We start from the raw sequence: 23215 nt of genomic DNA on the forward strand, positions 1-23215 counted from the left end.
GATCAATGCCAATGGAAGCAGCAGTCAGGACATTAGATGATGTGTAGCATTGGGAAGGTCAACCGCGAAGGAACTCTTTCAAGTGCTGAGGAGCAAGGTTGTCTCCTTGGGGACTAAGGTGTGCCTGACACAAGCCATGATATTTCCAATTGCCTCATATGCATGTGAGAGCTAGACAATGAATAAGGAAGACCGAAGAAGAGTTGATGTTTTGAGTTGTGGTGGGCTGGTGAAGAATGCTGAAAGAACCATGGACTGTTAAAAGAACTAACAGATCTGTCCTGGAAGAAGTGCACCCAAAATGCTCCTTGGAAGTGAGAATGGCCAGCCAGACTTCGTCTTACCTCTTTTGGTCATGTCAGAAGGGACCATTCCCTGGAGAAGGATGTCATGCTTGGTAAGGTGGAGGGTCGACGAAAGAGGGGAAGGCCTACAATGAGATGGATTGACACGGTGGCTGCAATGATGGGCTCAAGTATAGCAGGGATCGAGGAGCTGGTGTGGAATCGGACAGTGTTTCGTTCTGCTGTGCATGGGGTCCCTATGAGTCGGAGATGACTCGACAGCACCTAACAGCAACAACACTACTCTTGGTGCTCAGGAATTTCTCTAGTGGTTTATGCTTTTGTTCATGTCTTCTTCTTCCCTCTTGATCAGTATTGTCCAATGCAGCATATTTTCTGTGATGATGAAAATGTTCTGTATTTGAGTTACCCTCTTTGCTAACCACTAGCCAACGTGTAACTTTTGAACCCTTGAAAAGTGGCTGGTGTGACATAGTAACTGAATTTACTTAACTTTATTTACGTTTATGTAACTTTAATTAATTTAAACTTAAGTATAAAATAGTGGTTCCAATATTGGATAGTGCAGATCAATTTAAAGACAGGATCAGACCTGACTTATGGTGACCCCTCTTTGGGTTTCCGAGGCAGTATCACTACGGAAGTAGATTGCCCCATTTTCCTTTCAAGGAGTGGCTGGTGGGTTTGAACCGCCAGCCTTCTGGTTAGCAGTCAAGTGCCTTAGGCACTATGCTACCAGAACTCCCTTGACTTACTAGAGGCTTGTTTGATAAACAGTTAGAACCTCCAGGTGAAGATCTCAGCTCAGTTCATGTCTGAGTTAAGCCTCTTAGTTAGAGGCTGACCCTAGGCAACTTAAGCCCTTTCAAGAGGCCTATTTTCCTGTGTTATTAGAGCATGTCAGTTTATTTTCCTGTTTTTTGGTGAGGTAGGTACACTTTGTTAACCACATTGTTTCCAAAGTATGTGTAGCTAACCCAACCTAGTAGTTAGAAACCATACAGTTTTGAGTTTGAAGCAGAAGTTGACCTATAATGGTTAGTGTAAAACTGTAATTAGATGATCTGAGTCCTTTGTGCTTTCTTGAACTTAGTGTAAAATGAGTTTTAAAAGCTGAAATAACCATAGCTAAAAATTCCAGATTTACCTAAAGTTTTATTAAGTGTCAATATTTATGTTCTAGAAGAAAAAAAACAAAGTGTTAGTGTTTTCCAATAAGCCAAGAATAAGAATTTCTCTGTGATAGAAAACCAAATCCACTTCCGTTGAGTCAATTTCTGACTCATAGTGACCTTATAGGACAGAGTAGAACTGCCCCATAGGGTTTCCAAGGATGTAAATCTTTATGGACGCGACTGCCTCATCTTTCTTGTGCAGGGTGGCTAGTGGGTTCAAATCACTGATGTTTTGTTTAGCAGCTGAATGTGCCACCAATGCTCCTGTGATAGTAAAAGGGCTGCCTTACTCAGTGCAGGTAGATACTTAGTTGTATACTGGTTTCTTTTTTTTGTTTCATTTTGGTTCTTTTGAGTGGGTTCTTGTTGACTGCCAATTCTACTTTTAGACTGGTCACTAACTAGGTTAGAAAACCAAAAAAAAAAAACCAAAAAACAACCAAAAAACCCAAATTCACTGCTGTCGAGTTGATTCTGGCTTATAACAACCCCTCATTAGGTTTCTGAGACAGTATCACTATGGAAGTAGATTGCTCAGTCTTCCTTCCGAGGAGTGTCTGGTGGGTTTGAACTGCCAGCCTTCTGGTTACCAGTCAAATAAATGCCTTAGGCGCTATCCCACGAGAGCTCCCAACTAGGTTACAGGCAGTCCATTTTTAATTCATGGATATTTTGTTTATATTTATAGTGCAGAGTACCACATTGAGAAAGACCTTTTATTTCAAATAATTACAGGTTTCTTTCTTTTTTTTTTTTAAATAACTCTTTTTTTTCCTTGCATGAAGCTTGTTTATAGGGACATCTAATTTTGGTGTTACTTAGAGTATAAATTCCAAAATGTTACCAATTTGCCTAACACAGACAATAAAATGTATAAGTTTTATATTCTTTACTTATCTAAAACGAGTGGCTATTGGCAGACTTGATGTCGTGTAATATGTTTATGACAAATAATGTGATTTGGATGGCAGGAAAAAAATAGATCATATATCTTCCTTGAAGTAAGGCTGTTTTGGGGATCAGTTTTTTGAGAATTGACATTTACTAAATTTGTGTTCTCGGCTAAAGTTGAATTTAGAGCATTAATAAACTCACTGTTGATGAAAATGCACTTGTTGATGTTTTGTATTACGAGTAGGGCATTCTTCTAAGCGTACATGATCCTGGCTGAAGGACTTACTCTGTAGTTGGGTGTGTAGTATCTACACTTAAAAAGATAGTTCATAATATATGGTAGTATGTGTAGTGGGCCAAAAGAGTGGCTCCGATCGTAAGTTTTTGGAATTTTGAGAGAAGGGTAGTTAGTTTTCACCTTATAAGGGGTGTTGAAAAGACTTTATGGGGATGGTAGGGTTTGAACTGTATTTGAGGAAGCTAGAGTGCTGCAGAAAGAGAATTACCTACAAGTCTAGGCAAGGAGAGCACAGACTTGGATTAAGGGTATGCCTAGAATATTTGGAAATGAGGAATAGGTATGTTTGTAATGAAGATTCTGTATGGGGTTATGTTAGGAGATTAGGTCAGCCTAGAAGTTGGTGGCAAGTAATGACTGATAAATATATCATTATACTGCATCAGATCTGTTGGGCTTTGATTGCTAGGCTGAGGAATTATTTTAAAGGGAGCAGGGACCCATTGAACTCTTTTGAATAGTTGAGGAGATATGTGAGAAGTAAGATATTAGAAAGATTATTGCTATAGTTGGAAACAAGATGACTGGAAAGGGGAGAATGAATTTAAACAATACTGGTATGAGAGGAAGAAGATCTGGGCTTCTTGCTTAAGTAGGAACAGAAAAGGAAGGAGTGAATTAGTGTGGTAACTATTTTCCTATTTGATATAGAAAAATTTAATTTAACATCTTTTTTGATTAAGAGAAGATTGTGGTTTCATGCCTGAATGACTGGGAGAAGCAAATTTTTTTAGTCTGGAGGGTTGATTTGAAGGAAAGATGGATTGAGTTTTAGAGTTCCAGGTGTTAAAAGGAAATGTAGATGTTGAAGATGGAGAAGACTGATGCTAGGATCCCAGGTGTAAGCAGTATCTTTTGTCTATAGGATTATCAGTTAAATTCATGATAATGAATCAGAGAGAGACTGATGACAGTATCCTGGAGACATAAGGGATGGGGAGATAGAGAGGAGCCAGTGTGCCTAATGTAGAAGTTTCAAGGAGAATGAGAACTGAAAAAAACAAAAACAAAAGCAAAAAACCCCACTGGATTTATGATACTTGGTTTAATAAAATTGAAAATAATGTTTGAGTGGGGTAGTTGGAATTGGAACCCACAGTTACATGAGCTTTGTGACTAAGTACGTAATAAAGAAATAAAACAGAAAGTGTAGGCCCTGAAAATGTTACGCTCTCAGTTCTTCAGCTGCTTGCTTTTCTATCCTTTGGCTTAATGTCCTGGTAGGAATATAAAAGGAGGTAGAACTTAATACTGTCCAACTAACTCCCTGTTCAGAGACTGATGGTAGTAACTGGAGGGGGTGAGTGGGATGAAACCATTAGTTATTTGGATCACTATGAATCAGATTATTATTACATATAATGACCCACAATAGTGAAGCTGATTGAAATTTGGTTGCCAATTTAATGAAATTAAAAATTAAGCATTGATATTATTAAAAATTTTGCTTCTACTAAATACTACTTTTTTTTTTTTTTTACTCTCAGTTTCTATGCAGATTTTGGACCTCTGAACTTGGCAATGGTGTATAGATACTGCTGTAAACTAAACAAGAAACTAAAAGTGAGTATTGTGGTGATGTTTATATTTTGTCCTTAAGACTTTTGAGTCATGAAATCTGACACATGGAATTGCTGTGCACAACCATTTAGTTAGGTAATCTTGATCTTTGGAAATTTGTGTGAGTAGTTCACCTAGAAGTTGAAATTGATCCTCCTGATTATACCACAAAGGACATGTTGACCTCTTTCATTTTTCAGGATGAATTGAAATATGAGCTGAATGAAGTCATTGGGATAATGATCTAAGAAAGAAAGCACAAATCCTTTTAGATTGTCATTAATGAGACTCTATCAAATTCCCTCTAGGATATTTTTTCTGAAACCTTCAGATCTGCTTCTAGACACTGTTAACAGGTGATGAAAAGCAGAAAAAAAACCCAGACCCGTTGCTGTGGAGTCAGTTCTGCCTCATGACGACGTTCTATGTGCAGAGTGGGACTGTGCTCCATAGAGTTTTTATGGCTGTGACCTTTCAGAGGTGGATTGCCGGGCCTTTCATCCTAGCACCTTAGGGTAGCTTTGAACTACCAACCTTTTGGTTAGCAGTTGAGTGCTTAACCATTTGCACTACCCAGGGACTTCCACCAGGTCATGGAGGATTCAGTACTGGCTGGCAGGCGCTCTGGAGTGTGACTTTTTTCTCTCTAATCAAGATTGAAATTTTTGCATGTCCTTTAAATGTCATCTCTGTAGAGTTCACAACCTTGTAGATGGATGAACTAGCAGTGACAAAGTATAGACTTTACCTGTTATGAGAAAATTAGGGTCATAGATTCTGTATTTGTTGATAGTTTTGATTTTACATGGGGAGCTGGTTTTCTTTTCTGTACTTATGTGTGGGTTTAGGCATATGACCCTCACCCCCACCCCCCGCCTTTAACTCTTAGCATACATGAAGAAAAATGACATCTATATCCTAGTTTTGGTAAACTTATTTCAACACTATATTTTCCTTTCAGTTTTCTAAATGAGAATCTTAAATGTGCTATTTCAGTTTGGAAGGCAAAATGCCATACAGCATTTTGGATAACTTAAGGATAACTGCTAAATTATAATGCATATGTGGTTTGTGTAATGTATACTGCTCAGGTAGTTTATTCTTTATGCTGGGTAAATTGTAACTGGTATTATACAATTATATGTACATAAGCCTTGGACATATTAACTCCTTGTTACAAATTTGATTTCATTGATTTTTATTGACCTTAGGTATAAAACATGGTCCATGGTGGAGAATTTTCTATAGAATATGTAGTAAATTTTTGAACTTGTAAATTTTGTCATTGATCTCAAAATGGTAAATGGTCATGAAATGATACCGAAGTCAGTGTGCATATATTGTAAGTTTTATTGCAGCTAACTTTCCTAGGAATTAATTTAAAATATTGTTTGACTTGAAAAGACATAAGTAATATGAATATAAAGTTGAGAGTTTTGTGTTCACCAAGGACACAGATAACCTTTTTATATAAAATGGACTTTTAATGGATGAATTATCAAAGGAAGGATAATTCATAAATGATTGAAGCTCACTTTTTTCTTTTGAGGACTGAAGAATTTCATCCTTTTTTCAATGGGTCTGTTAGTCAGCAAGGAGCTCTGGTGGTGTAGTGCCTAAGGCATTTGACTGCTAACCAGAAGGCTGGTGGTTCAAACCTACCAGCCACTTCACAGAAGGAAGACTGGGCAATCTATTTCCATAAAGATTCACTGCTCTCTGAAACCCAAATGGGGTCGCTATGAGTCAAAATTGACTCGATGGAAGTGAGTTTGGTATTTATTGGTCAGCAGTTTGTATGAACTATTATAATTAATAATCTGGGATCTGGGTACTATCAAGGATGACCAAAGAGAAAGGAATCATGATTAGGAAAATAAAACTGCTGGTCTGACTCATTGTTCTACTTAATGAGACTGGATGGATTGAATACAGACTATTTATTCTACCATATTCATATTCTATATTGAACAGTGTCGGTGTCTATGAAGTCTTGTTTCGACATATTTTCATTTACAAAGCTTTTTTCAACATTATCAAAGTTTAAAAAAGTTCAGGCAGCTCCCTTGGTTTATTTCAGAGATCAGATAGTCTGTTGGAGATCTGAGATGGCATTTTTAGCTCTGGTACAGTTTAATAATATATGCCAACACACAATGGGCATGCTGTTAACCTGTTTAAGGAGTGAATTTTCAAAACCCAAATCTTGACTCATGGATTATCTCAATGAAGCATGCCAAGTAGAATTTTTATGTTAGAAGAAAAAAATTGATTTTACCCATCCAGAGTTGCAGTTGCTTCCACCTTGTGGGATCTTAGTTTCTTTATCTTTATCTATAAAATAGGGATTATAGCAATGTCACAGGGTGGTGATGAAGGTTATATTAGGTTATATGTTAGATTACATATTAGTATATGTAAAAGGCTTTGTAAACTTTAGGGTCTATATAAAGGAAACTAATGGTGACATTTGTGAATTCTCATAGGGAAAACAAGACAATTCTTCAAGGAAGTTTATGAGCATCCTTTTCTTAGTCCCATAGTTGTCATTTCTTTATGGAAAAGCTCTCCAATATAATTTTAGGATCCAATTGACCATTGGGTCCTCCTGATTTTATAAGTACAGAAAGGACCTGTAGTAAAATCAGGGCTAGATTTCATAGCTCTTGATTGTATTGTATATGCTCCTCCTTTCTACCTTTGGTGGTAACCATAGCCTCTGGTTTATAAACTGCTCCTGCTCACTCCCTGCAATGCCCAGATTGACTCCACCATGTTGTCACAGAGGCCTGAGGCTCATAGTTTTTTCTGCTCCAGCGACTATTATTGAGACTCCAGCCTCTTCCAGAAAATGAGTTTACAAATTTTTCCCACATTGAACATGTTTTCTTGTTATATACCTCCCACATTCCTTCTCTCTGGTCCTAGTGCAACCTCTGGATCTCCAGACTTCTTACTTACCCAGATCATCTTCTCCCTTCTGATATCTCTTGCCTGCAGCTCATGGTCACTCAGTTTGATAAGGCCTTTGGATGTCTTTGGGAGCAGTGGTGACATAGTGCCTAAGACATTTGACTGCTAACCAGAAGGCTGGTAGTTCAAACCCACAGCCACTCCTTGGAAGGAAGGTTGGGCAATCCACTTCTGTAGTGATACTGCCTTGGTAACTCGAGTGTAGGGATGGCTATGAGTCAAAATGACTCTATGGTAGTGAGTTTGGTTTTGGTTGGATGTCTTGTTTCCATGCCCTTTGCTTTATTTGCTTTGTCAGCTCCCACCCTTGCATGTTCTCAATGGATGATTTCATGCACTAGTTTACTGGGAAGATTGCAGCATCCTTGCCCCTCCCTGCTTTGTACTTTACCCTGAACCACCCCAAGTGCTCCATGCATTTGCTTGTGATCCCTCTGGGTTGATAACTGCTCCTCCTTTAAGACCTTGAGCAGGCACCTTCTGTTCTTCTGGGCCAGTTGGAGGTGCCTCCCTTGTCTTCCCATAATTCTTGGTGGAGATTTTGCTCACTGATGAATTATCATGACCTGTTTTTATCTGTCTTTCTCACTAGATTATTCCAAGAGGTTGAAGACTTGTATCTCTGTGTCTCCATTGCTCAGTATAGAGTCACCAAGCACACAGAATCTTGTTGTTGATCTTATTGTAATAACTTTGACATTCAGATCATCTTTTGTCCTTCTGTCTTTAGAGGTTTCAGAAGAATAGCCTGCCCTCAGAGCGTTTATATCCTTGCTATACACTGATTTTCTTAGTCCTTTGCTTTCTGGCTTTTACCTTCCCTACTGTACTGAAACTATTCTTGTGACATCTGAACTCTGACTCTTATGGTATTTGCTTGGTCCTCAGACTTCTTTGCTTCTCTGAATAATTTGGCCCTGTTTTAACCACTGACTCTTTAAAATTCTTCACCTGTGTGGTTTGCTAACTCTTTTAGGCAAGTTTTATTTTTTAATTTGGAGATTTTAATTCCTTTCAGTAAAATTTTAAAGATTTGTTTTTCCCTTATCTGTGCTTTATGTGGAATAGCTAATATTTTACAATGCAAAATTTTAATTATCTTGATTAGAATGAAATCCATCAAACCTTTGCTTAGGTTAAAAAACCAAAACCAAAAATCACTACCACCAACAAAAAAGTCTGCTATTTAATTTAAACTACACTTAAAAAAGTTGTTAAGTATTAAGAGTTATGCACTAATAGGTTATACTTTTTTCATTTCTGGCTAATAATTATTTTAATAGGGTGAACAGTTAAAAGGGGAAAGATTTATTGAATTGAAAATGATTAAAACTGTATATCACTTAATGTAAAATGGCATCAATGATTGATAAACTAGAGCCGAAATTATTAATCTGTTATTATAAGGGGTCCATAAACCTATACAAATATTTGTAAAATTTTGTGTGTGTGTATATTTTTCTTCTGGGAGAATTCACAGTTTTTAATACCTAGTCCTCAAAAGTATCCTTGGCATAGACAATGCTAAGATCGCTGGGCTAGAATATAGAGGCTTGTCAAAGAGAAGACTATACTAACAAAAGACAAAGGAGTGGTATCTTAAAACCAGAATACATTCTCCAGATTGAATCAGTTAAAAAAAATCTTTCAATTACTGATTTAATAATGTGAATTTTAATAAACATAATACGATTTGACTGGCTTTCCCTAAACTATTCCATACAACTGTAATTGTTGGTTTCCTTTTTCCTGAGAGGAAAGTGAAATCTTATTTTGGGAAAAAAAAAGTATCTAAGAGCATCCCAGAAAAAAGGGGACATTTTCTAGGGCAGTGATTTTTTTCCCTTTAATACCTACTCTAATGAATCAACAGAACAATTTCAGTGATCTTCAGAACTGTTTTAAAAGTATTTACAGATGTAATTTTAAATATACAAAATATCCCACAGAACTTTTTCAGGGTAAAAGGGAGAAGGAATGGGTATCATGAAGTGAATGATTATATAAAGCACTAAAACTACCTGGCAGATGGTGGGGGCTCAGTGAACATCCTTGTTGCTGAATGAATCAGTGCAGTAATCATAACCTGGTAACCAGGCACCTGCTATGGTATCAAAAACTCTTGGTATACCTTATTTTTTTCACAAATAATGTGCCCATGCATATAATGTACTGAGCACAGGAAACTAACGTGTAAGGGAGTGCATGGTTTGGGAAAAACAAAGTAACCTACCTATAATGCACACATTATTTGTGTAAAATAGGGTAGTGATTAGACCACCCTCTTAACTCCAAAAACATACTGAGATTTCTTCATGCAGTTATCTTGTTTCAGGTTTCTGGGCTGTGGGGGAAAAGCAGGCTTCATTCTAGTGATAGTTCATGTGGTTTAAACAGGTCATGAAGGCTTATAGAACAGTGTTTGTGCACAGGGGAGCTTACACAGAGTTTGCAGAGTATGGACCCATTAAGCCCATTCAGGAATCCTCCTGCAAGAAAATTCTCTTCTATAGAGAGAATCCTAGAATTCCTTCAACCTTACTTTCAGTATGGTTAAATAATCTCTCTGTGGAACTTTTCTCTGACTTTTTGACTTGTACTTTAATCAAATGTACCATTGAATTGATGAAATATATTAGGTTTTAAGCAAAATGGAAGATGTGGATTCAGCTTTTTCTTTTTAAAGAAACTATTAAACCAGTTTTTAATTATTTTAGCTCTAAATAAAAACATCAACCATATTTTGTTTCATACAGCCAAAGAAAATTTTCAAGAATATCCCTTTCCTGAGACAGTTGGAGGTAACACATGTAGAGGTGTCATGGCTGCTCACAGGAAGACCTGTTCATTTTATTGCTTTTGCAGTGAGATGACTACTGATTGCTATGGAGATGCTGGTTGCTGCAGCCATTACTGAGCTAGCCTAGTCACCTGTAAGATGCCTTGGTCACCATGGTGTCCCGGTGCATGAACTGCTTAATCGGACCACCTTCATGGCAGAGCTTGCTTGTTTAGGGGAGTGCATGAAGTATTTTTTTTTTTTTTTAAAAAAGACTACATTATCCAGGCTCTACTAATATGTTCCTTAGCTCAATCAGACTGCTTCACACAGCCTAATTAAACAATTAAACTCAGTGTTCTAACCATGTGACAAGAAGATTTCTTTTCAAACATGGCAATTGATTTTACTGAGAGGCTGCTTAAAATCTGTGTTTCTTTAAATTGGCCATAAACAATTTTTTTTTTTTGGCTTTGTGCTTAATTGTATCACTTTTTGTTGAATATTTAAGTAGTTTGTTTTTTCCTGACCTAAGTTGAACAAGTGCATGGTTTGTATATCTCACTACACCTAAGATTATAGCCTGGACTTTGATTGTTTGTGTAGCATGTCATCCTTTTCATCTCTCTGAGCTGCTCTGGCTTGCTTTCACAAAGAGGCAATCCCATTAGAATGTTACCTTTCATACAGCTTTTCTTTCCCGATGGAAAATGTGTGGGGTTAATACCTTCATTGCTATTTATTGTTCTATTGTAGCAGTCAATGTACCATGGTTTATAAGTACCATTAAATATTTACATGATCTATTACACGATTTACATAAGAGTAATACAGCTTTGACTCTCAGGTAAGCAATGCAGATCTGGGAATTTCTATAGATTTGATTGTGATCGTTGATAGATATCCAATAGTGAATTCCATTTCTTACCTTGTTAAAGGAACCAGTTATTGTACACCTTCTCACTTTTTGAGTATGTCATTATCTGACCTTTCACATTTACTACAATAGTACAAAACTACTATTTTTTTGTGCATTAACAGCGTACATCTTGCAGTAACGAATGCCGAAGTGTGAGGCAAGAGTAACACTGACTATGATTGTTAAGGCTGTGTGTCAGCTAGGCTAGGTCATGATTTTCAATGGCTTGGCAGTTATGTAATGATGTAATTTTGGCAATTATACAATGATGTAGTCATCTCCCATTTTGTGATTTGATGTGGTCATCCTTCATTTTTGTCTAACACCGATTTTCACGTAACAGCCTGGTCTTTGCAACTAACCATATCTGCAAGTGAAGGAAGGGTATGCCTGTAATTAAAATCATTCCACTCGTACTTGCTGTCCAGTGAATGCATCCCTGTCCAGTTATTCTCTTCATTTTGTAATAAGCTTCGGCTCTACCTTGTCTTTGTTTAGCATCACACGTTCCTTAGACTGTGAGCGCTTGTGAGGCTAGATACTGGGGTTCCCCACCCTTTGTCTCTGATTTGTTTAGTACAGTTGTCACACACAGTGGCTGCTCAACACATGTTGATAGAATTAATTGAACTGATTTAAGCCATAATACCTTGGACTACATTCAGTCCAAAGACATGTTTTGTTGGACATAAAGTCTCTTTAAAAAAAATTCGAATTCATAGTGTCTGCACTTTATGAACATGTCCACAAAATTCTCGATTTCTGGCTTCTCTTAGATATTGCAGTACCTGACAATTGTGGGTCCAGATTCCTGTCTGAGAGCAGCTAAGTAGTGTCATCTGCATTTGCATAGGGTGTGCTTCTCTAGTTTACCAACTGGCCCACTCCTGGAACTCCTGAGAACTCTGTATTTGCAATTTCTGGAATAACCCTATTGAAGGCACCTTAGTTACTGAACCATTAAAGTACTGGGTTCCTAAGGTGTTATCACCTAGAATGTTTCAATTTATAAAAATTGTAATACAACCTTTTAAGGAATCTGGGGAAATGTATTTTTTTGTTTTTATGCTTTTAAAAGGCATGTGGCATGATTTGGAGTTCCTTGGTAAGAGAATTGAAAGGTCTTTTGGGCCTGCTTGGCCAGATGGAGAGTGTCTGAGGATCTATGTAGAACATTTTCAGGTGTGGAACAGTCACCTTTTTATGCAGCTCTTCTCTAGAGTTTAGCAATGCCTTGTTAGGTGTCATCCAGTTGGCTGTGACTCGTAGCAGCTTTGTGTACAATAGAAGGAAACATTGCTTGGTCCTGCACCATCCTCACAATCCTTGCTATGTTTGAGCCCGTTGCTGCAGCCACTGTGTCAATCCATCTTGTTGAGGGTCTTCCCATTTTTCACTGACCCTCCACTTTACCCAGCATGATATTCTTTTCCAGGGGATGGTTCCTTCTGACAGCATGCCCAAAGTAGGTGAGACGAAGTCAGGCCATTCTTGCTTCTAAGGAGCATTCCAGCTGCACTTCTTCCAGGACAGATTTGTTTGTTTTTTAAGCAGTGCCATTGAGCAGTGGATTTAAAAGTGTGGTTCTTAGACCAAGCAGCATCATCGCTATTGGGGAACTTGTTAGAAATGTAAATTCTTGGTCCCTGCTCCACAGGGTCAGAAACTCTGGAAGTGGGGCTCAGTGATCTGTTTTAATAAGCCTTCCAGCTGATTTTTAACTACTGTCTTAAGAGGATGAAATATAATGTCATAATAAAATATGATCTCCTTTGTGTTTTTCGGAAAAGTTTTAGCAATATTGACCAATTTAACTTGAGAATTATTTGAATTCTGAATCATGAACCTTGTTAGGACCTCATAATTGAGATTTATATTCATTATCAAGCTTGATTGGAGAGCTCTGAATTCCTCTTGGCCTGTCAAACTAACTGTGTAAAGGTTCAAAGCAGGCCCTCTCTGGCTCCTGGCTTCTGTTTACCTGGTAAACACAGTATGCTTACTGTATTTCACCCTTTCCCAAGATCACTGGTCGGGAGTCACTCTGTATCCAGTCAAACTGGACCCATCTGGCACGTCTCCTATTGCTTTGGGTAATGATGGAATGTAGCAAGTGACCAGTAAATGTTGGCTGCTCCTGCTGGTGCTGATTTTGCTGTTATTATAGAGGCGTGGCTGTGTCCACTTAAGAGTGTTCAGAAGGCTCTATACTCCAGTTTCAAGATAAGAATCTAAAATACAGGGTGGATCATGTCTGTAGATTGTGATTTGTAATGACTGTGTAACAGGCAAATAGTCCTGAGATTTTACTATTCCTTTTGTAACATTTTCCCCTATATATTTATTAGATTTTGTCAATCTCTAACTTAACTTTGCTATTGTATGCAGTGTTTCTATAATTTCTGAGCTGCTCATGTAAAGCAAAAACAGTCTGTATCAGCTCATTGAAAGCCAGAGACATTGTTTTAACTTTCTGAGTATTCTCCTTAAGGGCCTGGCCAGCATACCTGACCCCCAAGGAGACAGGCCAAAGTAAGAAAGGCGCAGCAGTTGAGTGTTGAGGTATGATGTTCTCCTGGCATTAGGGCAGAATTTGATAAAATACTTACTGGGCTTATTCATAAAGTCAAGTCTTATTGTCTCTAAACTCTGCTCTTCTTTCCTTGCATGGTACAAGTTCTTCCATGAAAGATCTTGAGAATGAGCCAAAATTCCCCCAAAGAAGCCTCCACTGGTTAGCCTTGTTTCTTTCTGGGTGCTTTGTTATGCAATATGTAGAGTTTTTTCTTTCTTAAAGGGAGGGACATATTTGATATTTGAAAGGAAGAAAAAAAAACCATTAAGGAGTTTTTGTATATCAGCCCCCAAGTTACATGAAAACATAAGCCAACCAACTGGCAAAAAATTTTTTTTTTCCTGAAATTTTTCATTCCAATACCAGAATTTCTCCTCTGTTGAAAAATGTTGCCAGCTCACTGGTGTAAAATTATCGGGCATTAAGAATGACCTGAATGGGAGGCCTGCTTTTAGCAAGGAAGGAAGTTAGGATGAGGACTATAATGCATAAGATTTTTCTCTGTTCTGATTCACTTTGAATTAGTTTTGATTCCTTGAGTAAGAACTCAACTTTCTGTAATCTGATCTAGGAGATACTTACTAAGCTTCACTAAGCAGAAGATTATTTCTTGGCTGTAGTGCTTTTGAGACTTAATGAAGAAAACATTTGAATTCCAAAAACATTGATGTGCGAGGTAAATTCTATGAGCTTTCACATCTTTCCTAAAAATCAAGCAGGAAGCTCTCATTAAGAAAATAAATAAACAAATAAAATCAATTATGTTTACTTCCTGTAGTCAGCTTCCTAGAGGAATATTTTAAAAGGGTAAATTTTTGAGGTAGATTTTGTGATGAATATTCTTTATCATATTGTCATTTCTAATTTTGTCTAAAATCCTTAACATTTTAATTTGTATCATATTTACTTAAAAAACAAAACAAAAGAAAACATCTTTACTTCCGGAGCAAAGAGGAGTGAAGAAAATCAAAGATGCAAGGAAACAATCCAAAGGACTAGTGGACCATGTGAACCCCAGCCTCCATGACCCTGAGACCAGAAAAATTATTTGATGCCTGACTACTACTGTTGACTGCTCAGAAAGGAATCACAATAGGAGGGCCCAGATAGACTGGGAGAAAAAAGAAAAGGATGGAAGAAAAAATTTTTTTCCTAAAAATTATACTGTGAAGAATATCTCCCTCAGAATTCTGTGCTCCAGTTTTTGTCCCAGGATGATCTCCACTTTAAAAAGGGGGGGGGGGGGGGGAGAGAAAAGAAACAAAACAAAAAGTAAGCAAATATAAAAAGATGGCAAAAATAAAAACTGAGCATTAGTAATGATAGTATATAATAAGAGTTTCTCCCTTTTGGAGGGTGGATTTGTAAAATAAATACAATTCCAAATCATTAAATGATAGGAGCAGGTTATTACTATTTTTTTAATAGAATATAAATTCTTAGTAGAAAAAAGCATCAAAACAGATAAATAAACTGTTAGATAAATAAGTTAGATTGTTGATGTTCTCTTCCCCACAGCTGTTTTGGGGAACCAGGAAATGTAAATAGTGAGGGGACTGGAAGCCAGAAAAGCTATTGAGTTCTTAAGGTTCAGTGTAACTTTAATGTTAATGGGACATGGCCTGTGTATGGCAGTCTTTAGAAATTTGGGATTCAGAGATCATAAAAGGAGCTTAGGTCTTGTGGGCTTGGGACTATGGTCACAGGAGACATCACGCTCAATTGGCATAACATTGCACAAAAACATTGTTCTGCATCCTACTTTGGTGAGTTGTGACTGGGGTTTTAAAAGCTTGCAAACAGCCATCTAGATGCAACGATGTGTCTCTCCTCATCCAGAGCAAAGAAGAATGAAGAAAACCAAAGATGCATGGAAACAGTTAGTGCAAGGGACTGGTAGACCATGTGATCCTCAGCCTATATGACCCTGAGACCAAAAGAACTAGATGGTGCCTGGCTGCCACTGTCAACCACTCAGAAGGAGATCAGTTAGTACAGGAGATCCTGGATAGAGTGGGGGAACAATGTGGAACATAAAACTCAAAATCATGAACAAAAGACCAAGTTTGCTGGTCTGATAGAGCCTGGTAAGACTCCCACGAGACTGTAGCCCTTAGCTACCCTTCAAGTCTGGAATTGAACTCACTCTTGTGGCTTCCAGCCAAACAGTAGACAGGCATAGGAGCTAAACATTTACATCAGGTGTTTACTTGGAGCAGTCAATCATGGGAGAACAGAAGGGCAGTGTTTGCACAGGGATGGCTGGGGAAAGGGTGTGGGTGTTAGGGGAGAGTGCATGGGAGGGAAGAGGTAACCATGGGGAGGAGTAGGAAGATTGTTGTTACATTGTGGGCAGTTGCAGTCAATGTCATGAGACAAAATGTGTATGAACTGCTGTATAGAAAATGAATTTGCTCTGTAAACTTTCACCCAAATCACAAAAAAAAAAAAAAAAAAAAAGCCTAGGTCTTTAAAGCCTTTTGGTAAATCAGACAGGTTATTGATGGAGAACAGTTAAGTGATAAAATCAAAGAAACTGACAAACATGTAAATAATAATATAAAACAGAAAAAAGGAAATATCCAGGCAATCAGTAGTTGCAAATTGAGCAAGCAGAGAGACAAGTGTCAGCACCATTAGGTGTTTAGACAGTTTCAGTGCATAAACTTGACTGAGCTGAACTAAATGAAAGATGTTATACTCTCTTCCCCACCCACTTTATTTCTTGTTCTTGGTAGTTGCCATTGATTCAGTTCCTACTCGGAGCATTTTAGTCAGCAAATAAGGACGTTAGTAATAAGAGATCCTGGATCTCTGGGGTAAAGAATAATTTTTAGAAGTTTAATTGAAAAGGGTAATACCATACCATTTTCAGAAAACTTGATTCTTGATTATCAGAGAAATACATACCTGACTTAGGTGGCGAGGGTTTTCAGGCTCTTTGCTGGGATATTCATAGCAACGTTTCCTGAGGGTTGCACATTGACACCAAAAGGGTGTAGTTGCATCTTAAATTAGGTCTTGAGAATTGGAAGAGTTTCTTTTCCTTGTAGAACATAGCAGGTTAAAGAAACGTATATAGTTGAGTTCTGTTTACATTTTTAAAGGGATTCTTGAAGCAGGGATTCTCTGTGGGTTATAGTCAATGTATAAGCTGTAAAATGCGTTTTTTATGGTCAATATGAATGTATGTGTGTGTACTGATGTACCTGTATTTTGTCAAAATATTACAAATATTTTGAAATATGAACAAATTGGGCAGGTTTCAGAGTTGCATCTGTGTTCTCATTTTTTTTTATATTCATTTTTGTTTTGACTGATAATTTGATTTCATTTTAACAGATGTTTTTATTTGTACACTTCTTTTCATATTTCTTAGCATGTACACAAGATACTACGTTGCTTATTTCGAATTTAGTTAAACACTTGAGCATGGAGCATATTGCCTGGCATACAATTGGTGCTTAATAATGTTTAAATCCATGAATTTAATATGACTACTACATTGTATTAAAATATTTGCTAATATAACACTTTGGATGGTTCATCTTTTTCCATTAGCCATTTATTTTCAGATATTAAAAATAATTATTATAGAGCATTCTAATATTGATATTGTAGTTAATATAGGCATTTAAAGATAATTAGAGAGGAAAATAGACTGGTAGATACATTTAAATAGAAATTGTATAATATGAAAGGTGTAGATACATTTCTGGGAGCGGGCATGGGATATAGGGAGTGAAAGTTGGTGAACAGACATTACATGTGAGATCAAGTCAGTTGTAAAAAACAAATCTTCTGAAATGATTCCTGCTAGAAGAGATTCCAAGAAATTAATTATTTGCCATTTCATTGGTCTCTTTTCTTGTAGAGAAATGTATTTGTTCTATTGTCAATTTTTATATCATAACTAACCCCTGGCCCCCAAATGCTCTTGCCTAAGTGCCCTAGAATTAAGGTTGAAAGTTAAGCTTCACTGATTGTGACATATCTTTTGAAGGTTAAGAGATGATGTTTATCATCTGTAGTTACACTAACTCTTTCTCTTCTTTGTCTAGTCATACAGTTTATCAAGAAAGAAAATAGTGCACTACACCTCTTTCGATCAACGGAAAAGAGCAAACGCAGCATTTTTGATAGGTGCTTATGCTGTAAGTACTTTTTTCATGATTTTTTTCTATAATGAGACCACTGTTGAATAAAATTCAGACCAATTTTTAAGTAGGGTTGGGAGATAGTGGAGATTATTAGTAGTTTGGGAATTGGTCTGGAATGGAAAGTACATAATAGCATTGACTGTTTACTCTTTAGATTTTATTTTCTAGTAGCTAGTGAGAGAATCTTGGAACTACAATATGTGGTTTGATTCCAAAGTTGTATAGGTGTTTTAATAAAAAGAATACCCAGCAAGGATATTTTAAGGAAAAAAGAGTATATGTAAGACTATTGAGATATTCCTTTTTTGAGAGGAGAGGAAATCCTAGATTGCATGGTAGAGGAGCAGCTTTTTCTTTTTTAATCAATCCAGTCAGTCATCTGTTTGTTCATCCAGTTTCTTTTTTTTCTTCCCTTCCTCCCTCCTTCCCTTCCTTCCTTGCACTTATTCATCCATCTACCCATCTATCCATCTATTCACCCACCTATGCATCCATCCATCCCTCCGTCCATCCATCCATCGTTTTTAACCATCTACTATATGCCAAGCCATGTATTACTATAGGCTAGAAACACATAGACAATTTAATATGGGGGTAGAATAAAACAAACAAGCAAACAAAAAACCATACAAATTAAATTGCTGTTTATTATGGCAGTGATAATGTACCTAGTAAGCAGTGGCATAAAATGGTAGAATACCAAAGAGATGGAAACAACCTAAGTGCCCATGAAACAGATGAATGGATAATCAAACTATGATACATACATACATGGAATACTATGCAACATTGAAGAATAGTGAAGAATCAACAAATCACCTCATAATGTGGATGAACTTGGAGGGCATTATGCTGAGTGAAACAAGTCAATCACAGAAGGATAAATACTGTATGAGTCCATTATTGTAAAAAGTCAAGGAAGGTTTACAAAGGGAAGGAAATTTTCTTTGTTGGTTACCAGGGATAAGAGGGGAGATCTAGAGAGGGAAAATAGATGGATAATTAAGAGACAGGTTTGATATGGGTGAATGGATTTAGAAGATAAATAAAGAAATAAGATTAGCCATTGGTTGATAGTTTTTGAAGCTAGGCTATGGGCATATGAGGGTTTGTAGTACAGTCTTTGTTTCTGTTTGAAATACATTATAATAAAAAAAAAAAGTGGTAGAAATACACTCTACTTAGAATAGATCAGAGAAATAAGTCTTCATAGGCCTTGAAAGATAATTGCATTTTTACCTGTTGAGAAGTAGAATGTGGAAAAATAAAATAGAAATTTGTAATAGTTAAGTATGATGGATATAGAGTATGAAGATGGGAGAAGGTAGGTGTGAGGTGTGGAGTCACCTTGTAGAAAGCCATTTGACCTTTTTTCTCAGTTAATTTGAGAGTCTTACCAACGCTTGAGGCTAACCTGACCAAGAGAGACCACCTGAGTTCTGATGCGGACTAAGCCTCAAAAAACCAAACCAAACCCACTGCCATTGAGTTGATTCTGACTCATAGTGACTCTCATTGGGTTTCTGAGGGGGTAAATCTTTACAGAAGTAGTTTGCCCCATCTTCCTTCCACAGAATGGCTGGTGAGTTTGAACCACCATCCTTCTGATTAGCAGTCAAATACCTTAGGCACTGCACCACCACAGCTCCTGGCTAAGCCTTAGGAAGCATGATTATAATCTATCATGGGCAAGTGGTGAGGCTGATCAGAGTCCAGAGAATAAAGGCTTAAAGGCCCAGTGCTAACTAAGCCTAACATGGCATGATGTAATTTATCTTGTTTATGTGATGAGGCTGTCAAAAAGCCCCGAGGCACAGATGGAGCTTACTGGTTGGTGAGCATGCCGTGGAAAGAATAGCATATCTCTCTTTGGGACATAGAAGCTTTGTGCTGTGACCCCTCCCAGACCTCATCCTATACATCTCTTCATTTGTATCCTTTTTGGTTGTAATAGATGTAGTGAGTATGGTATGCTCGCTGTGAATTCTGAGTTGTTCTAATGAATTAATGAACCTATAGGGCAAGTGCTTGGAAGGAAGGTTGGGCAATTTACTTCCGTAGTGATACTGCCTAGGAAACCCAAGGAGGGGTGGTTATGAGTTGGGTCCAACTCCACGACACATAACAGCAGCAACAACAACAACATAGGGCAAGTGAGAGCCAGCAGATGCAGGCATCTGCCTGTTGAGCAGTCTGAAAGTAGATGTCCTTCTAACAGGTAAGCTCTGACCTAGCTCTGGATGGCTGGGGCTGAAAGATGGTATGCATCTAACTTTTGATCTCTGATACAGCTCTGGGTGGCTGGGGCTGAGAAAGACAGTGCTGCATAAACAGCTGGTGACAGGGATTGGTAAGTGGAAAGGAGAGGACTGGGTCCGTTTCCACACGTTGGGAATCAGATTCATGCTGATTCTTACCATAAAGTTAGCAGTGAAGGTAGAATTTGGCCACTGTGCCCCTTGCTTAGGGAAATAGGCAAGATATGAAGGAGAAGAGGTGGGTGAGAGTAGAACATGGATAGATTATCATGGAATTTTGAATTGCCAAAAGAGTTTTGCCTTAGTCTGATAGTAGTGGGGGGCCCATTAAGGATATTTGCCAGGGAAATAAAATGGGGTCATTATTATATGTTTGTGGTTATGATGACAGGGAAGGGAGATTAACTTATAGTCTTTTATTGAAATTCATATACAGGTGTTTGCAGCAGGCAAACTGAATATAACTCTTATGTGTATTATAGCTTTCCTAATAACTAGGCAGGGAGCTCTGGTGGTGTAGTGCCTAAGGCATTTGACCGCTAACCAGAAGGCTGGTGATTCAAACCCATCAGCCACTCCTCGGAAGGAAGATTGGGCAATCTACTTCTGTGGTGATACTGCCTCGGAACCCCAAGGAGGGGTTGCTATGAGTCGAATCCGACTTGATGGTAGTGAGTTTTTTTTTTTTTTTAAAGTAAGTAGACAAGACTTCAAAAATAATTTCAATGAGACATTTTGTTCTCTGCTAACACTGCAATGGAAAATGTGAGTTCCACAGAATGTGCTAAGGAGTTTTAGAGTGGGTAAGTCTGGAATTTTCTCTATACTGGGAAGGTTGGAAGGTAGAGCCTATAGGGCTAAAACATGCTTGCCACTTGTAATAGCTTTTAGGGATATGTGGTATTCGTTTAAGAATATGCCAGTTTGAAATCAGGGAGAAAAGAAGTGTCATTTCCCCCATCCTTGGCAGAGGGGGATCCTGTGCATCTCTGAAGCCTGGAAGTACACTGCTGTGTGACCTTCAAGGGCCTCATTCTAAGCACCAGCTACCAGACATCAAACCAAAAGCTCCAGGGGGAAAAACATCTAGCTGTGTTGCTGGAAAGACTGTCAACTATTGTGCGTGTAGGCTGAGAACAGTGGCAAGCTGATGGCCAGACTGTGGCCCCAGGACCTTGCTTCCAGGACTGAGATGCTTAATCTGCCCACCTTTTCTCCCCCTGAGGTGGTTATAGAAAGTTTTGGGCCATCCCATATGGCACCTTTTCTTCTTTTCTTTACAGACAGCATGTGTGGTAGTTCAGTTTGTGTGTCAACTTGGCTGGCCTTGGTTGAGTGGCTGGGCAGCTGGATGTAGTATTCCCCATGATGAGACTGGTAATCAACTCCATGGTGGAATCTACTATGAGCAGCTGAGTAGCTGCCTTAAGGATGTGGTCTGCTTCCTGTATATAAGCAGAAGCCTTGGGGAATGGTCTCCAGCTTATGGCATACTTGGACTGCATGTAGCCATGTTGTTGTTCAGCAGCCACTTTCAATGGACTTAAACTAATGGCCTGCCGTGTGCTTTGGTAACATTGGGACTGTGCCATTTTATTTGTCGACTTTGGGCTTGTTAGCCTCAGCATCTGGTAGCTGCCGGAGTGAAGAAAAGCCTCTAGCTTCAGTGGGCTGGGAGCAAGAGGCAGAGCTGAAGCCCAAGGTCGAGAGACTTTCACACTGCCCCTAGAGCCTGACGCTTTGAACTTGGACTTCTACCCTCCTGAACTATAAGAGAATAAACTCCTGTTTGTTAAAGCCATCCCATTTGTGGTATATTCTTGTTAGAGCTGCACTAGGTAACCAGAACAGCATGGTTGTAGAAAGAATAGTGACTAAGAGTCAGAAAAACTTGAGATTTTTGGTCCTGAAGGGGCTCTGTGATGATGGGTAAGCCACTTTCTCTCTCTTAGCTTTTATTTAGTTTCCTCATCTGTAAAAAGAACTCTGGTGACACAGTGGTTAAGGCATTCAGCTGTTAGCCAAAAGGTTTGCTCTCCCACAGCCAGTCTGTGGGAGAAAGATGAGGCAGTCTACTTTCATAAAGATTAACAGCCTTGGAAACCCTAGAGGGCAGTTCTACGCTGTCTTGCACACCAGTTGCAGTCCAGAGAAACAGTGTAAAGTGATTATTCTTGTATGGATTGTTGCCTGATTGATTTTCTTCTTTTCTAATTTTGGAAATGCATTCCCCAGAAAGCTTTTTGACAAACACACTTAATAAAAATGAAAACGAAGAATTGTAATTTTTTTTCTTGAAAGAGTATTCTGTGCCATACTTCATATTTTCTGTATGCATTTATTGTTGGTACAGTCTTATAAGAAGATAGTCGATGTGCACTATATGTACATCTCAATTAAATTGTACATATATTATGTGTTGATATTTGGATAAATTTCAGTCTTCTGGAGGAATCTTCTTGGATACCAAGGACCTATGTCTTGGAGTAGCCACATAGCTTTTGTGGGGCAGGGTATGCAGATATGTTTTTTTTTTTCCCCCAAGATAAGTCCTTAATGGTGAAAATGTTCCTCTTTTAAATGTAGAATTAGTCCTCTTGCAAGGAGCACTGTACTGAGGCAAGCATTTTTCTCTGAGCCTTAGTTTCCTCATTTGTGAAATTTGGGTAATAACAAGTTTCCGTGTCTGCATCACAGGATTATCACCTGCCTGTTTGATAGCTCCACATCAGTATCTAAACTATCAAACAAAACTTTCATTCTTTCTCTCCTCAAATCTATTCCTTTAGCTGTTCCCTTCTTTGTAAACAGAACCACTATCCAACAACTTGCTAAATCAAAAGTTGGCAGGCATTTGATTCCTTTTGTTCTCTCATCTCACAGTCTATTTATCAGCAAGTTTGGTCAGCTCTACCTCTAAGACATATATCTGAATATTCCTTTCCATCTCTGTTGCTGTCAACTGAGAGCAATCCACTGTCATTGTTCACCTGGATTATGACCACAACTTTGTACATTGTCTCCTTTTTACATTCTTACTTCCCTTTGATCCAGTTGCTACCTAATTGCCAAAGTAATCTTTAAAAATATAAAATAGATCATGTCCTTACCCTGTTTCAAATCTATCTAATGGCTGCCCACTGCTCTTGGTATAAAATTTAACTTCCACACCAGTGTTGTTGAGGTCCTCCGTGGTCTGGCCCTGACATCCTTTGTGATCTCCTTGCTTACGATGCTACTATCACTCTTTCTAACCATGAAGATTCCAAGCCTTTTCTCACAAAAGGGCCTGACATTTTTGTTCCCTTTATTTGGAATG

The 23215-nt window shown here is 38.1% G+C and overlaps 1 protein-coding gene across 1 annotated transcript in view; it reads left to right on the forward strand.

Moving 5' to 3' along the window:
- Positions 1-23215, forward strand: part of CDC14A (cell division cycle 14A) — a 195085-nt gene that overhangs the window by 29661 nt on the left and 142209 nt on the right. The window contains exons 3-4 of the mRNA XM_007936102.2: positions 4160-4235; positions 17540-17632. Of these exons, the coding sequence (XP_007934293.1) occupies positions 4160-4235; positions 17540-17632 (169 nt within the window). The remainder of the gene's footprint in view (positions 1-4159; positions 4236-17539; positions 17633-23215) is intronic.

This window comes from Orycteropus afer, unplaced genomic scaffold, assembly GCF_000298275.1.
Source record: "Orycteropus afer afer isolate SDZICR_OR568_19922 unplaced genomic scaffold, OryAfe1.0 scaffold00033, whole genome shotgun sequence".
Lineage (NCBI taxonomy): Eukaryota > Metazoa > Chordata > Mammalia > Tubulidentata > Orycteropodidae > Orycteropus > Orycteropus afer.